General features: G+C 47.8%; 2 protein-coding genes and 1 long non-coding RNA gene across 11 annotated transcripts; 1 reads left to right on the forward strand and 2 right to left on the reverse strand.

The window, feature by feature from the left end:
* Positions 1 to 6: 6 nt before the first annotated feature.
* On the forward strand, positions 7 to 4,266 carry LOC119284698. 9 transcript variants are annotated; one of them, XR_005139176.1, is made up of 10 exons: positions 7 to 293; positions 391 to 536; positions 806 to 940; positions 1,568 to 1,710; positions 2,015 to 2,250; positions 2,539 to 2,626; positions 2,770 to 2,853; positions 3,270 to 3,460; positions 3,542 to 3,567; positions 4,050 to 4,266. It is a non-coding gene; the product is annotated as an uncharacterized LOC119284698 (long non-coding RNA). The 9 variants fall into 9 exon arrangements; XR_005139171.1 differs by having other exon boundaries at positions 3,542 to 4,266; XR_005139175.1 differs by lacking the exon at positions 3,542 to 3,567 and having other exon boundaries at positions 4,046 to 4,266.
* Positions 4,267 to 9,612: 5,346 nt separating this feature from the next.
* LOC119284699 (histone H3.2) lies at positions 9,613 to 10,300 on the reverse strand. Its single transcript, XM_037563853.1, has one exon. The coding sequence runs from the start codon at positions 10,220 to 10,222 to the stop codon at positions 9,812 to 9,814; it is 411 nt and encodes a 136-aa protein (XP_037419750.1). The 5' UTR covers positions 10,223 to 10,300; the 3' UTR covers positions 9,613 to 9,811.
* Positions 10,301 to 12,844: 2,544 nt separating this feature from the next.
* On the reverse strand, positions 12,845 to 13,586 carry LOC119284700 (histone H2B.1-like). Its single transcript, XM_037563854.1, has one exon. The coding sequence runs from the start codon at positions 13,507 to 13,509 to the stop codon at positions 13,045 to 13,047; it is 465 nt and encodes a 154-aa protein (XP_037419751.1). The 5' UTR covers positions 13,510 to 13,586; the 3' UTR covers positions 12,845 to 13,044.
* Between the last annotated feature and the right edge of the window lie 3,633 nt (positions 13,587 to 17,219).

A 17,219-nucleotide genomic window follows, 5' to 3' on the forward strand; every position in this document is an offset into this window, starting at 1 on the left:
CCCGAGCCGCCGCCGGTGCTCCTCCTGTCGCCCAGAGCAGGGCGGCCGGCGCGCCCCCCTCTTCTCCCCACCCAACGCTGGTGCCGGTTGGTTGCTCCTTCATCGTCGAGGGACGTTCGGGGAAGGACCAGAGGTGGGGCGCCGGCGGCAGGGAGCTAGGTGAGGCGGAGGGTCCCGTCTCCGGCGACGAAGCCATGGATGTTCAACCAGAACATCATGTTCGCGTTGACCTCTGTGGGCTGCTGCTTCTCCAACATCGTCTGCAAGAAGTGGTACATCGACATGAACAATAGGTTAGAAAATCCTTCTCCGTTCTCATCAGATCTCGTCGTAGTGGGTGGGTTGGGTGTGGTGCTGATCCGTGCTCTTGTGTTCTATGGGGGAGTGCAGGGCTGGAGAGTTCAAGGAGCCGGACTGGTTCTTGAACAGAAAGAAGGGCGGCATGTTCCTGACCAGGAAGGACTACAACTTTATTTGGTTCCCAAATTTTTCATAAGAATCTGCAACCGTATGAGTAGCAAGTAAATTTGGCATAGGTAAACTGAAATACTTCATGTTCTGTAAACATGTGTGCTACTATAGTGAACCATATGGGATGTTTGAAGCAGGATTTAGTTAATTAGTTTGTGCAAAGACGCAGTATGTGGTGCAGTAAGTACATCTGCTCTACTAGAATTTATTCACCTCATATTTTGAAGTCGGTTTCATATAAATGCTTTGAGATTTACAGTTCTGGTTGTCGAATGGACAAGCCATCATACTGAATTCCACTCTAAGCATCTCCAATTGGATTTTGCTTTTGCAGCTATTCAATTCAGCGCATCTTGCAGTACAGTACTGCGGTGCACGGAGAAGCGGCGCAACCTGTGGCGCGAGCTGCTGTACATGAGCGGCGGAGGGATGGACCTTTTTGTTGTTCCCCGCTCACGAGCTGTTCTCGGTACGCGCTGTTCTTGGTGCGGTTTAGCTCATGGGGAAAATAAGGAGATGTTTCTTCAAGTAATTTGGGTAGGCGTTTGCGGAGCTTTGGATGTACTTTGGATTTAGATTGATGTTTCCTCATCCAAGTTCATGTGTTCTGTTCTTGTTTGCAGTTTTCTTTTTTATGAGAGTGACGGGGATAGATTCAGAACAAAAGATTTACTCCCTTTTGTTTTTTGATTTCTTTTTCTTGGAAATCTAAGTGAACGAAGCCATCCATTTCTTGAAAGCAACTAACTATTACTGAGTGGTTAATTAGTATTTTAAGATTCAATTTAATTTGAGCCACGGGAGTTGGTGTGTGTGGATTTCCTTTTTTTATTAGTAGTTCTCAGGTTGTCTCAAGCTATTACTTTCTAAAAAAATTACCAGGGTTAGGAGATGATTTCCTGTTTTGATTAGGAATGTTCTAGGGTTTGGAAATAGGATAGTTGGTTCCCAAATACAGTGATATTACTTATAGATGCTGGTTCTTTCCAGTAATGCCGCAATTTGGGTGTAGTATGGTATTTGAAATGATGCGATGAGCTATTGTTTGCCACATTTTTTCTATTCTCTGACTTCATACACATCCTCTCATACACAGGATTTGGTCTTTAAGCTACGATTCCACACCAAGATTATGTTCTCTGGAGCTAACCGTGCTGCTGTGCTGGACAGGCAGATGAGGGCCGGCCTGCTGCCGATACAAGCCGTCGAGGTGGACGGCCAGCACTAAATCATTTGCAGGTGCACGATGATGGCCGCATCTGTTTTGTTAGCATGTTCCTATTAGTTTTTAATCAGCAGGCTACGAATGGTTTCCCCATCCAACTACGCTATCATTATAGTAGTGGTGAAACTATTACTTGATAATGCGCAGAGTAAAAAAACAATGATAGACATTTTGTTGTTCCCCATCTCAAATGCCGATTTTGTTTAATGATGCTGAGATGATTCAACTTTGGAGATTTTGACACAGTTTCTATACTCAATGAATTTTCTGAATGGATAGTACATATTTTGTTGACCGGTGATATTTCTTGTTGTGCAGGTATCTAGAGTTACATTCCGGTGGCTGAGATGCATATAGTTGTTGGCTGTAGTTCCTTCCATTTGTCCGCTCGACGTGGAGATTGACCCTCTATGTAGCATGCAACACTCAGCTGGGAAATGCACTTATAGGAACTAATCACTTACTTTGCTGAACTCAGTCTGTTGTCCAGTTTCCGCAGACATTTGTCAGCTGGCAAGAAGGTTGAAGGCACATCGACTTGCTTCGATTAATTGGTACTTAATCTGTCAGTTAATCTTGCTTGCATTTTAGTGTCTGCATACGTTTGATTATCTTCCTTGCATCAAGCATGAAGATTTCGATGCTGGATTTCTGCCTATGTTCCTTTATGTCCCATTTTGTGGGTGCTTTTTTTTGTTGAATTTGTACCTCGGTATTTAGACTCCTAGTTATGTGTTCTGACTATTGAATATTGATAACCATAAGTAGTCTGACTGGAGTTGGGAAGAAACTCCTGTAAATATTTAGAAGGAGTTAGGTTTTCTAAATATTTCTAATTTCAGGTGGTGCGGGCTGGACGACACCGAAGTAGTCATCTTCGCCGGCCCCCTCACTGCGTACGCATACTCCTTCAATTTTTCCCTCCTACTGGTACATATTCTTCCCAAGTTCCCCTCAATTGCTAATTCTGAATTTTTTTTTGCTTAATTCGAATCTGAATTTATTTTTCCTTGATTGGATATCTAACATTGCATTCTAATTATTTCATGTTGCTGCTTGCATCACCTTTTCAGGTGTTGTGATCTGGAGAAGCTCAAGTAGTCATCTTCGTCCATCACGTCACTGCATACGCATACGCCTCTGATTTTTGGCTCCTGGTACATACTCTTCCCAAGTTCCCCTTGGTGGCTAATTCTGTATTTTTTTTGCTTAATTCAAATCTGAATTAATAATTCAGATTTTTTGTTTCCTTGATTGAAATCTGAATTAAATTTTGCTTCATTGCTATGTAACACTGCCTTCTAATCCGAAAAATCTGACAGATATCACAACACTCATATGCTTATGAAGCACATGTTTCATAATAACTAGATGAACTACATACATGCTCTCCTTTTTATTAATTAGTTGGTTTAGCCCCTAAACTATCTTATATTATCTAAAAGAAGGCAGGCATAATTAGTTTTCCTGCAATTTTTGTTAGTTATCTGTATTGTTTTCGTTGATTTTTTATCTATTCTTCTATATCCACTCATACAGTAGCAGTACGTATGTACAATATTTTGGAATGCAGCTCAAAGGAATAGGAACGTTTCCCACAAAAAAAAAGGAATAGGAATGTGCTCCTCCCAAAAGACAATAAAAATCCAGCACCAACAATGAATAGCCGGAGTAAACAAAACAAGCAGACCAAATCGTGTCGGCCCTCGAGGAAGGGTTGCAGTGTCGAGGAGCAGCAGGCATGTAAATCTGACTGCAATTCATGTATGTCTCTTCCTATTTATCTGTTGTTCAACTGTGTTATTTGTGTACTAGACAGATTTGAGTAATTGTTAGCTAATGTAGGTGCAGCTTCATGAACGTCTGCCAAGGTTCTCAGTGAGGGCTTCCTCTAAGATGCTTTCAGATTTTTGATTATCTAGCATATATATGCAGTGAAGATGTCTCTCCTTTTTGGTACCGCTCTGAATAGGATACATGGTGTTCATGTTCTGTTAGATAATTTTATTCTTGTGTAGTTTGATTTAAAAGATGATAGGTCAGAATGACAGAATGTGATTAGTTTTGCTTTTGCTGCTGCTACACATGATTTTACTTTTGTTTTTGATTGTTTCTTTTTCAGTTTCTTAAGGCTAGAACACTACAGTGATTGATTATGCACCTGAAGGCTTAATGAAGCTGCTTGGACTGAATTTCTCTTTAAAATACATGGTGCTTGTTTGGGATGTTTGGGCAAAAATAGTTGGGAATTGGTTTTTTATTATATGCAAAGCTTCAAGCCTTGGGGTCTTGCTGACATTAGTTGTTTCAAGTTCAGACCTTATTCATCGCTGACTATACTCTCTTAAGTCAGGTCATGGTGGATGGTTGAGAGGAGGGAGGCAGAGCAGAGACAAACGGCGCATTCCGCCATGCATGTGTGTGGATTTGTATCATCCTACTACTGTGTTGCTTTGTTTTACAGTAATAAATAAAGAGATGAATCAGATTTTCTTTGGTTCGTTAGCAAAATTTTACACATCAAGTATTTGATCTCAGATCCTCTATTTCGGTTTGGTATATGAGTCTTTTGCCCATAGACTATCATGTCCCTTAACCTTTCTGCTTGGTGATACTTTTCTGTATCAGCAAGTAGTTACGGATTGAACAACCAGTTACTGATTACGCCTTATCTCAGTGCATACTAACTTCCTATGAGTACCTGGTTTGCTGCAGCCCTTTGCGCCGTTGGCGCAACGGGTCATCTAGTATATTATAACAACCACACCAAGCATCCAACCACGAGTCCACGACAAGGCTTGGCTCAAATGTTTAAACGGAAAACCAAAGAAAGTGCAACAGGGACCAAATAAGTCAAGCTGGGCATAGCATAACTTTTTTTTTTGAGCATCAGTACAGACACAAGCGCTCATATACACGCGCATACACTCATCCCTATGAACGCACACAGCACCAGAATTAGAATTTGAACCTTGCTGGGTTGGGAATACCACTGTCCACCTAACCAACTCAACCACAGGTTGATTCGCGGCACAGCATAACTGTTAGTGATATATTTGGTAGTTAGAGATTGCCTGGGATTAGATAGAAATTGTTTTCATCTTATCTTTAGAAGGCGGCTTGCAGTCTTGTATTCAATATATACTCACCCTCAAGTCTCAATAATACATCTAACGCTTTACGCCAATCATTCATTCATGTCCCTTCTAATATGATATCAGCCTAACCAATCTAAACCCTAGCGTCGCGTTCGCAACGTGACACCGTCCACGACGCTCCCGCTGCGACTGCGGGGATGTCAGCCCGCGGCTGCTATTCTCTCCAGCCTAACCATCCGCGACGCTCTTGTTGTTCGCAACGCTACCGCTACAACTGCAAGGGTGTTAGAGATATATTTGGTAGTTAAAATTGTCCGGGATTAGATAGAAATTGTTTCATCTTATCTCTAAGAGGCGTCTTGCCCTATTATACTTAATATATACTCGCCCCTAAGGCTAAATAATACATCCAACGTATTACGTCAATCGTCCCTCCCTATCCTTTCTAACAATAACAAATCCCTGTAAGTAACCGATAATTGCTAGCTAATCCGGCTCAGGTGAAGGTGGTGAAAGTAATCCTTGAACTGTTCCACTTGTTGTGCTTGGCCTTCCCACTTGGTGAAGAGATTGCTGATCTTCTGTTGTATCAAATCGAGCGCGTCAAAACGGTCCGACAGGAACTTGATCTCGGCGAGCAGCTTCTCTTCTATGCTTCCAATCCCAGCAACTATGTATTGTGACTAGGCACTGGGCTTGAACCTGTGGCGATCAGACGAACTCAGGATTCCCTCATTTCCTCGCTTCCCTCGCTCGACATGTACTTCTTCAGTTTCGTCAGTTAGAGCATCTCCAATTACGCCCCCAACAGATCCTCTTTAGATATTTTTATCGCGCCGGCGTCGAAAAAACGGTTTAGTCGCGCCCCTAGAAGGCTGTTTTTCGTCGGGTCGGGTTGAAACTGGTGCCGACGGACCCAGGCCGAACCCGGCGCCCTGGGGGGCGCCTGGCACAAGCGAAAAGGACGCGTGGGTCCGCCCTGTCAGCGAGGCGGGCGCCTCTTCCCGCCGTTTCTTCCCGCTTTTTTCCACTTCCCTCCCATACTCTTCCTTCCTCCCGCCAATCTCCCTCCCGCTCGCCTCCCAGCCGGCTACCATGCCACCGAAGAAGTATGTCGCCCCCCGCGCGACGGCAACCGCGACCGCCTCCGTCGCCCAGCCGAAGCAGAGGAAGCCGAAGGCGCCGCCGATCAAGCCACGCGGCATGTCAAACGCCGAGTGGAGGACGAAAGTTCAGCGGCGGGAGGTTGTCACAGCCGACCGACGAAACAAGGCCATCGCCAAAAGGCTCGCGACAACGCGGCGCGCGCGGCTACGGCTGCCTCATTGGTGGACCAAGCCGAGGCCGAGGCGACTCGCGCGGGGATGATGAATCCACCCGGAAGCCACGCCCAATATGCGCCCTGGGGCCAGCAAGGCGTCGGCTCTCCACAGCCATGGGGATCGCCCTCGCCGGGCTACGCCGATGGGGACGCGCACGGTGGGTGCAACCCAAACGTCACCTTCCCCCATGGATACCCGGCCCAGCGCACGCCCTCTCCCATCTTCGCCGGCGTGCAGTACCCTCCATACAACTACTCGCCGCCCGCCTACGCTTCCTCCCCGACGGCCCCGCTACGCCGTGGCCCGCTGCCCTTCTCGCACCTCAGCGACACCGACGAGACCGAGGCCGACATGGACGACATCATCGCGGCCGCCGCGTCTCCCTGGTTCGCCACGCAGGACGAGGTGGTGGATCACAGCGGCGGCATGGACGGCGAGCTCAGCTACGTCTACGGCGAGGACGAGCAGAAGAAGCAGGAGGAGGAGGACGATGAGGAGGAGGAGGAGAAGGAGGAGGAGCCGACGCCTGTTTCGGCGAAGGGGCGCAAGAAGAAGAAGCGGGCGGCCAGGTCAGGCGAGCCGCGCATCAAGTGGGCGTCCAAGGAGGAGGAATGCCTCGCCGAAGCATGGAAAGTCGTCTGCCTCGACCCGACGACCGACACGAACCAGAGCATCGACACGTACTGGGACCGCATCAAGGTCGAGTTCGACGAGCGCAAGCTCGTCGACCCCTACTTTAAAGGGTCTACATGCAGCGCGGCTCCAAGGCGATGGCGAACCATTGGGGGCGTATCCAGGGGGCGTGCAACAAATGGCATGGAGTCGGCGAGGAGGTCGCGGCTCGCCCGGAGAGCGGTGCCAGCGTTGAGGATCAGGTATGCCACGCCGGTCTCCCGCCTCTCTTCGCCGTGTACGCGCGCCAACTGTTTGTTCCTCCACGCAGTTGCTGCGCATGTTCGCCCTGTATCGGCAGAGCAACAGCGACGCCGAATTCAAGTACCTCCAAATTTACAAGCGCATTGACAAGTGCGAGAAGTGGGCGGAAATCCGGCGCACCCTCGACAAGGCCAAGGAGACCTACAAGCCGGACGCGCCGACTCCTGGCGCATCGGAAGGGCGGCCGGACGGCAACAAAGTTGCCAAGAAGGGGAAATACGCCGACGCGGCCACCGCTCGAGTGCAGGAGTCCATCGAGCACTACCTCGCCGACGCGCAGGCCCGGGCCGTCCTTCGTGAAGAGAAGACCGAGGCACGGTGGTCGGCGTTGATGTCGAGCAGCGCCGTCAAGCTTGACCTGCTCCGGACGAACGTCGCCGCGAAGAAGAGAAACACCGACCTGGCTTTCCTGCTGGGCGGGGCGTACATGCTCCAGAGCACCGACGAGGCGGTCAAGGCGTGGTACTTGGCGGAGTGCGGCATCATCCTGAACCAGCTTCCCCCGACAAGGTCGCCGATGCCGACGCACACGCCGACGCCGACGCCAAGCCCGCGTGATGACGCCTTCACGAAGCCCAGCACCACCGAAGACGCGCCGACACCACCCAGCGCAGAAGCAGCTCCGACACCGCCAAGCCCGCGCACGCCAACTCCGCTGACGCCTAGGGCAGAGCCCGCCGAGTGATGTGTTGCACACGCGAACTTCTGCCGCTCTATTTTTTTGTACGCCGAACTGTGGCTTGCGATCGCCCGACTTGTGGCGTCTTTTGTGAGCGGGAACGACTAAGTTCGAATTTTCCGCGTCCTGGGGGTGTGACGGGGAGCTAGGTCGCTTCCAGGGGCCGAACTAGCGCCAGTTCGCCTTCAGACCGCTCTCTTTTAGCACCTTGAGGGGCCGAACGGCTGGAGATGCTCTTAACGACTGAACTTCTTAGCCTGCATCTCTACTGCTCTCTGCCATGCTCTTCTCCATCCCCTCTACATCTTGTGCCCTTGTCACGCTACGAGAGCTAGCTAGGAGTGTGACAATTGAACTGAGCTGGAGCATTTGAACATCATGCTCGTCAGATACAATGGCACCATCTCCAGCAAACAAAGTGCTGAAAATTGACATAACCAAGACATCATTGAAGCTGAAACCGGAGCAGTTTTGAAGAAATTTTCAGCAAGAAATCTAACCAGTGGGGTAAGCCACACCGTTTGCTGAAATCGTACAAACACGCAGTGGTTTAAGATCAGTTTGATCACTTCCCATGTTCCCACTGATGATGGTAATAAGGTTAACATTAGTACTGCATCACGGCACCGGCGAGAAAACTAGTTATAAGCCAGCGAGAAACAACAAAAAGGATGCGCGAATTAGGCCCTCTCACCACAGATCATCTCTACACCTTCAGATCACAAACTAGGAAGCAACAAGCAACTAAGCCCTCTCACAACACATGGCACAAAGTTGTGCGTCCCTGAAGAGAACAACGAGGTAGCCCTCGGCGCCCTCCTGGAGTGTACACGGCAGAGCTCCGGATAATGCGGTTTTCACAATGAATTTGCATTAAAGAGTTAAGAGAACAGAAACAGAAAACCTTGGAGCAATGAGAAGCAGAACGGCGGCAGTTGAGCTGATCTTTGCTAGTAACCATCGCTCGTCAGCCATACTTTTTTTTTTTAGATAGCTTACCAGGTGTGGGCTTGACGCCTGGTTCGTCAGCCATACATGATGCAACAGCTGCTATGTGCTGTTAAATAGGAAAATGCTTGCTAAAAAATAGGAAAATGGCATCATCACTTTAGTATAGGTTTGGTTCTGAAATGACACAAATATATAGGTTTGGAAAGACTTGTATAGAGGGCTGATTTGAATGGCTATTAGTTTAGTCAACGCATAATACTGTCGTAAGACTAGCTTCAGAAGTGGTTAAAAATATGTCAATCACACTGCTTTATAGTCAAGAAAATGAAGCCGTAATCTTACTTTTGCTAGTTCAGGAGAGGGAAATAGGGACTTCCAAAGATTAGATGACATAAGCATACAAATTGGCAGGCCTTGCTTTGCCAAGTTGCCATGTCACTCATAGGTTAAAGATGATCTCAGTAGAAATGCAACAAGCAAGTAATATCAATAAGAAGCTGCCCAGTACAGCTACTGACCAAGGCACTAAGCCATCAATGAATTGAATGATTGTGGTAGATACAGCAAATGCAATGGTTCAAACTAACAGTACTCAACTTTAACAAAAAAAACTAACAGTGCACTAACCTGGGATAGATTTCAGACAATTCAGATGTTTCAGTAACAAGATCAAATCATTTAGATCGGTGCACTAGCGTTCAAAGTATACAAGATTCATTCCAAAGCGTACTAAACATGAGAGGGAACAAACTGAAAACTGGAGGAACAAAGCGCCACTTCATTGGGGCTTCAGGCTTAAAATCCAGGAAATTCCAATCAACGCCATGGATAAAGCTAAGAAACCCCGTTCGTTGATATTTCAGGTTTGAATCACGAAGCATGAAATTAAGATCTGAGGCCCGGAAACAGCAAAGCGCATCACGAAGCACAAAGTTAAGATCTGAGAGCCAACTTTCACATTGCTGATGGCAACAAGAGGGTAACATCAGACAGTACACACTAGAACATAACACAGCCATACTGGCACGAAAGAGGGATCTTCCTACCACGATGCAAGATCAGACACATGCTAACGAGACGAAGCTAACATCTCTACACCAGTCTCCAGATCAGACAACCACGAGGCAACCTAGGCCCTCTCGCCACGGATGCGGCGGGCGAGCTGGATGTCCTTGGGCATGATGGTGACGCGCTTGGCGTGGATGGCGCAGAGGTTGGTGTCCTCGAACAGCCCCACGAGGTAGGCCTCGGCGGCCTCCTGGAGCGCGGACACGGCGGAGCTCTGGAAGCGGAGGTCGGTCTTGAAGTCCTGCGCGATCTCCCGCACCAGGCGCTGGAAGGGCAGCTTGCGGATGAGCAGCTCGGTGCTCTTCTGGTACTTGCGGATCTCCCGGAGCGCGACGGTGCCGGGGCGGAAGCGGTGCGGCTTCTTCACGCCGCCGGTGGCCGGGGCCGACTTGCGCGCCGCCTTGGTCGCCAGCTGCTTCCGCGGCGCCTTGCCGCCGGTGGACTTCCTCGCCGTCTGCTTCGTGCGGGCCATCGGGGCTGGCGGGTGGGCGCGGCGGACTCTCGGGGGTTGAGGAGGGGAACTGCTTGGGGGCTGGGATGAGGATGAGGAAGACGGGGAGGGGATCCGGTGGTTTTAAGGAGCGGGAGGCGGCCGGTGGGCGCGAGTCTGGGGAAAATTTCGCGTTTCTGGGCGCGGTGTGCTTTGGGAGGGGGGAGGAGTTCCGAGCGTTGGATCTGCGGGAAATGGGTGGTGAGGATTTAGTTTCAGATGAGTCACGCGGATCGTGGGGGAGCGATCCGTGGCGCGCTGGTTTCTCGATTCTGATTGGCTCGGGCGTGGTGGAACTGTGGGCTGCGTAGACCCCTCTTTGGTTCTCTTTTTTTTTAGGTGTTCTTCGGTTCTCTGATGAGTGGTGTGATGGAGCACGGGCGGAAGCTGGGATATGTGACGCACCATTTCTCTCTTTTCCAGTTTTACGCCAGAATTCAGACTGTGTTCTTGTGGTTTGCGATAGGAGCAAAATTTATCCATAGTATACTTGAACTTGAGTCGGCGTTTGACTTTGGTCATTGGATTTCACTATACTTTAAATACGGTCACTACACATGCTCTCGGTATTGTACATAGTCACTGTATAAGTTTCTGATACATTTCTATATGTTTTTCTTGCTTACGTGACCTTAATTTCCCAGTCAAGCCGATGACTGCTTTCGCAAAAAAAAAAAAACGATGACTGCGTAGATAAGACCAGTGGACGGTGACCGAGGGGTCAACGGTATCGTCATCTAAATTACTAGGCCAAGTAGCAAACGATGACCTCACACCGCCATCATCGTCCATGTCGTCGTAGTCGGCTTTGTCTGAGCCGTCATCGTCGCCGCCACACCGCTTGAGGATGGTGTCATGGCGTCCCTCATCGGTCGCGGTGTCGCGCTCGCGGTGCAGACGCATTTCTTCCTCCACCTTGCATCACCTCTCACCAACTTATTGACGGACCGTGCGCTCAAACTCGACCATCCCAGCTTGGATGAGCTCGGCAACCCCACAATGGTCTTGGACGGATCAAGAGCCCAAGCCTCCGCAAGCACGGGGTCCACAAGCAAGCAGGTCGGCAGTAATTGGGTTTTCACGGACGCTATCGAACGATGCGCCCGGCCGCTCCCAGCGCGCCTCCACCTCGAACAGACATTTATTGTGTTGCATGAACTGCAAACTTAGAGGTAGTGGACATGGCTCTGCGAGAGCGGAGCCACCTCATACTTAACGGGCGGCGGGCGCGGTTGACCATGAGGCCGGATGCAACAAGCGTGAGCGCGTAAGGTGGTTGGCAGCACTTTGTCGGGAGGAAGAGGGAGAGGTGGCTGGGAGCGTGGGATTCCTCTTCATTGCGGATTTTAGTGAGGCTGACATGTGGGTCCCACCGGTTATAAAAACAGTCAAACTTAATTATTCGATACAGTTTCCCGAGTCGTGTCCACTACCTCATCAGTGTTTTTTGAAACGGGAAACCAAGTTTGTGGTAGTCTTCGTCGAATTTTAAAAATAGATAGTTTTTAGAACCCTTGTCCTAATACTGATAGATTTATCTTTTATGCTATATACTCTCCCCTCCCTGACTCCACCATGCCACCTCAATATTCATATGTAAAAAAGATCACTTGCATATTCCTTAATTCAGTGTTATAGACTCCACTTGAACTTCATATTTGTTGCAAAAGCAGTAATGCAATTTCTACGAAACTTAATAGAGTACAATATATTTTTTTCTCTAGGAGTGTCTATGATGATCTATGTTCACCGAACAATTGTTAGCCAATGGACAGATGCATAACCAAATTGAACTATCTAAAATGAACTGTGCATATCTTGCTACCCATACTTAATTGTCTATCATGGATATGAAATTTTAGCACGATTATCATTAAAAAATTGCGCAATTTCTTTTAATGTGGCTATAACAATTGCCGCGGTTAAACAGACGTGCCAGTACTTCTGAAGTGATGATGGAGGTGCACAGATTAGTTCGTTACTGCTATCCCAGATGCAGAACTGTACATAATACTGCCGTCTCAGGTCACAAACTTCTGAATTATTCAGTTCTGTGCGGATATTTCACATTCCATTTGAAGTCCAAACCCTACAAGCAGAACAGTCGCTAGATAAAAAATTAGAACTAGTCCATGATACCGGCACGCCAGGTCAACAACTACAGGTAGCAGACCATTGCTTGAATGGATTCACTAACAGTCCATAAAATTCAGAATTGTAACTTATGTTCGATAAAAGGGTACTAGAGATAACCAAATTTGCTTATAGGAACCAACTTCTGGATGATACTGATGCTGCAAACTACAGCAACTGTCAAACTTGACATTTTAATAGTGTCAACAAGGTGCTGCAAACATGCTGGCTAGATGATGATACTAATTGAAAATCAATGCTAACTTCTAGCGTTACAAACCAAAAGCACGAGCAAGGCAAAATCATGGCGTTGGTGTTGTTCATCATTACCTTGACATGAACACAGCGGTACTCATAAACTCATAACCTGAATTGTTGCAACCAATCCAATAAGTTTCAGAGAACTGAAACCTACCATTAACAATACAGATGTTCAGTCCAGTGGCACAGTTCGGTTCAGAAGAGCAGAAAAGCAAACAACAGTCAGATCATAAGCGACGCTGCTAAATCTCAGCTTGCAAAAGCGGCACCATAAGGTTCATAATTCTGTTCTTACAGCGAACGAAGCATCGGTAAGCATTCAGCAACTCCCATCCAGCACTAGCACTACTTCTACTTGGCGATAACCAGAGTGAACAACCACATCTGGTACTAGATACAGGCAACGGAATCTAAGAGGAGGTGAACTTGGTGACGGCCTTGGTGCCCTCGGAGACGGCGTGCTTGGCGAGCTCCCCGGGGAGGACGAGGCGGACAGAGGTCTGGATCTCCCGGGAGGTGATGGTGGGCTTCTTGTTGTAGCGGGCGAGCTTGGCGGCCTCGCCGGCGAGCTTCTCGAAGATGTCGTTGATGAAGGAGTTCATGATGGACATGGCCTTGGAGGAGATGCCGATGTCGGGGTGCACCTGCTTCAGCACCTTGAAGATGTAGATCTTGTAGGTCTCCACGCTCTTCTTGCCCTTCTTCCGGCCCCTCTTCTCGCCGCCGCCCTCCTTGGAGGCGGTCTTCTTGCCCGCCGGCAGCCGCTTCTCGGCCTTGGGCTTCTTCCCGGCAGGGGTCTTCTCGGCCTTCTCCGCCGCGGGCTCCTCCTCCGCGGGCTTCTTCGCCGCCGGCTTCTTCTCCGCCTTGGGGGCCATCGCTGCTCCGGGAAGATGGGTGGGGATTGGGGGCTACGGTGGAGAGTTGTGTGCAGGGGAAGGTGGGTGGCGGATATGGAATTGGGGAAAGACGGAGCACGGTGCTGGGTTTATAGTGGGAGAGAGGTCACCGCTGATTGGTGGATTCGTGGGTGCCGCGGATCCGTGACATGGCATCGTATGAACCGTTCGTTCGATATTGCTTGCAACGATCCAGATTTGCTGCGGTGCGTCTATGGCTGTGGTGGCAAAAACCGTGTACGGCATTTCTTTTGTTTTGTTTTGAAAAAGACAAGCAAAGGATATCGGAACGGCAGAATAGGATTTCGGAGAATGGATGGGTCGGATGATATATTTTTCCATATACGCATACTCATGTTGTTTAGATGTATTTTTTATTTGAATTTTATGCATTTGAGTACTTTTTTAAATATAATTTTTAAAGTATTTTATCTAAAATGACAAAAGGAGTTTGTGGCACAAAATTGAAAAAACTGTGGGGACACCATGAACTTGAGCTTCCCCCATAAAAAGTAAATACGAAGAATCTACATAGCTGTCCATTTAATTATTGAAAATTGTTACTATTAAAACTGAAAGGAAATGGAGTGCCATGAACAAGAAGGCGAGAGAGGTGGATATTAAAAGCTCCCGCTCCTTATAAACTTTATACTTAGAAGATGGTTAATAGTATAGTCAGCTGCGGAAAATTGCTTATGGAGCTCGGCTTTCATGGAGTCCGGTTTCTAAAAATTCAAAATTGAACAAAACTCATATATTTCCAATTTCAAAAAATACTGAAAAATACGGACATACATGAAGGCATAACACATGTGTGTGTAAATTTCAGGACGAAATACGTTGAAATGACGGTTGTGCAAAAAAAATGGCTTTTCAACACATGATACTATTCATCTCAAAAGGTCGTGAATTTGTTCTTTTTGCACAGATCGCATCTCAAGGTATTTCATTATGAAGTTTTACACACATACACATCACATCCTTGTGTGCTTGTATAGAAAATTTTAGATTTTTCTGAAGCTAAAATGTATGAAATTTGTTTTTTTTAATTCGGCCTCCATGAAGGCCGAGCTCCAAAGTGTCATTCTCAATTAGTTGTTGGCTATATGATATTGCCACATCATCTATAACAAACCTTATAGCCGGCAAAATATAATAGTCAGATGTAAGGGCATCTTCAGCACCGACCCTCAGACCGCTTGTATACATTCGGACCGCGCGGTTCAGACCATGGAAGCCATCCAACGCGGGCCTGTATCGCTCCGCTGAGCGGTCTGACGTGTTTTCTCCCGCATATTGGAAACAAAGGGGGGTTGCGGGAGTCCGAAGAACAACCACGTAGGACCCCCCCCCACACACACACACACCTCCCCCTTGCTTTGCATCCGCCCCTCCACCTTCGCCGATGTACGTCTCCGGCTGCCAAAGAGGCATTGCCGGACTTCCACAACCGACACTGATGTGCCTGCTCGCCTTTACGACAACGTTTCCACCCCGTTGTCGTTTGCACCCTGGTACACTTTGCCCCCCTATCGACGACCTCCATGACGGACACCACGCTCGGCCCGGCAGGTGTTTGGTTAAATGCCATTGAGCTTATTTTCGAACATTATGTCGTTTTTAGAGTATGAAGGATGGCGAGCTACTCGACCATGGAGGATGAGTTGTTGTGCGATGCGTGGTTGGCCGTATCCATGGCTTTTGTAGGTAGGAGCAAATGGGGGACCTTCTGGCAGCAAGTGCATGAATCATTTCACGCACGAAAACATATTGCGCCCTACGACATGTATGCCATTTAATAACATAATGTGAGGTCATTATCGTATCGCCGGTATACTATCCAGACCAGCGTCTCCAAGTTCTGTAACGTGGTTCGTCCGCTGGAGATAAGGTGGTCACTGCACGCGGCTGTGGACGAGGTCACAAGTTTTGCTTCCTCTTGCTCAACTTGTTGATGGATTCGTCCACTCAATGTTGGTCTACACATTATCACTACTAGGGAAAAGCTTATAGGCAGACGCTTACTAGTAGCGAGGGTTTATACCCCTCGCTACTGCTACTTACTAGTAGCGCGGGTTTTTGCCCATCCCAACTACTAAGTTGATAGTAGTAGCGCGGGTTTTTATGAAGGAAATATGCCCTAGAGGCAATAATAAATGTGCTATTTTATATTTCCTTATTCATGATAAATGTTTATTATTCATGCTAGAATTGTATTGACCGAAAACCTTAATACATGTGTGAATACATAGACAAAACACCGAGTCCCTAGTGAGCCTCTACTTGACTAGCTCGTTGATTAGAGATGGTTAAGGTTTTCTAACCATGGACATGAATTGTCATTTGATAACGGGATCACATCATTAGGAGAATGATGTGATGGACATGACCCATCCGTTAGCTTAGCATTTTGATTGTTCAGTTTTATTGCTTTCTTCATGTCGAATACATATTTCTTCGACTATGAGATTATGCAACTCTCGGATCCGGAGGAATACCTTGTGTGCTATCAAACTTCACAACATAACTCAGTGATTATAAAGATGCTCTACAGGTATCTCCGAAGGTGTTTGTTGGGTTGGCATAGATCGAGATTAGGACTTGTCACTCCGAGTATCGGAGAGGTATCTCTGGGCCCTCTCGGTAATGCACATCATAATAAGCCTTGCAATCAATGTGACTAATGAGTTAGTTGCAGGATAATGTATTACGGAATGAGTAAAGAGACTTGCCGGTAACGAAATTGAACTAGGTATGAAGATACCGACGATTGAATCTCAGGCAAGTAACATACCGATGACAAAGGGAATAACGTATGTTGTCATTACGGTACGACCAATAAAGATCTTCGTAGAATATGCGGGAACCAATATGAGGATCCAGGTTCCGCTGTTGTTTATTGACGGGAGAGGTGTCTCGGTCATGTCTACATAGTTCTCGAACCCGTAGGGTCCGCACGCTTAACGTTCGATGACGATTTTGTATTATATGAGTTATGTGATTTGGTGACCGGATGTTGTTAGGAGTCCCAGATGAGATCACGGACATGACGAGGAGTCTCAAAATGGTCGAGAGGTAAAGATTCATATATTGGACGATGATATTCGGACACCAAAAGTGTTCCGAGGGTACCGGGTACATATCAGGTCACCGAAAGGGGTTCCGGGCATCCCCCCGGCAACTACATGGGCCTAATGGGCCAAGAAGGGGACAGACCAACCCCTAGGGGGATGGTGCGCCCCATGTAGGCCAAAATAAGGGGGAAGGAAAGAGAGGAAGAGATAAAGGAAGGGGAGCAATTCGGCCTCCCCCTTCCTTCTCTCCTCCCTCCTCCTTCCTTCCACCTCCGGATGAATATGGAAGGGGGAAGGCCGAATTGGGAGGCGCCCAAGTAGGATTCCTCCTACTTGGGGCGCCCCCTTGGCCGCCTCTCCTCCCCTCCAAACTGTGGAGGGGGGCGCCGCACACAGCTAACAATCGTTGTTGTGTGTTCTAGCGGTGCCCCCTCCACAGTTTACTCCTCCGGTCATATTGTCGTAGTGCTTAGGCGAAGCCCTGCGCGGATCACAGATAATCCACAAGTATAGAGGATTGCAAAAGTTTTTGAGGGTAGAGTATTCAACCCAAATTTATTGATTCGACACAAGGGGAGCCAAAGAATATTCTCAAGTATTAACAATTGAGTTGTC

The sequence above is a fragment of the Triticum dicoccoides genome, chromosome 4A (genome assembly GCF_002162155.2).
Source record: "Triticum dicoccoides isolate Atlit2015 ecotype Zavitan chromosome 4A, WEW_v2.0, whole genome shotgun sequence".
Lineage (NCBI taxonomy): Eukaryota > Viridiplantae > Streptophyta > Magnoliopsida > Poales > Poaceae > Triticum > Triticum dicoccoides.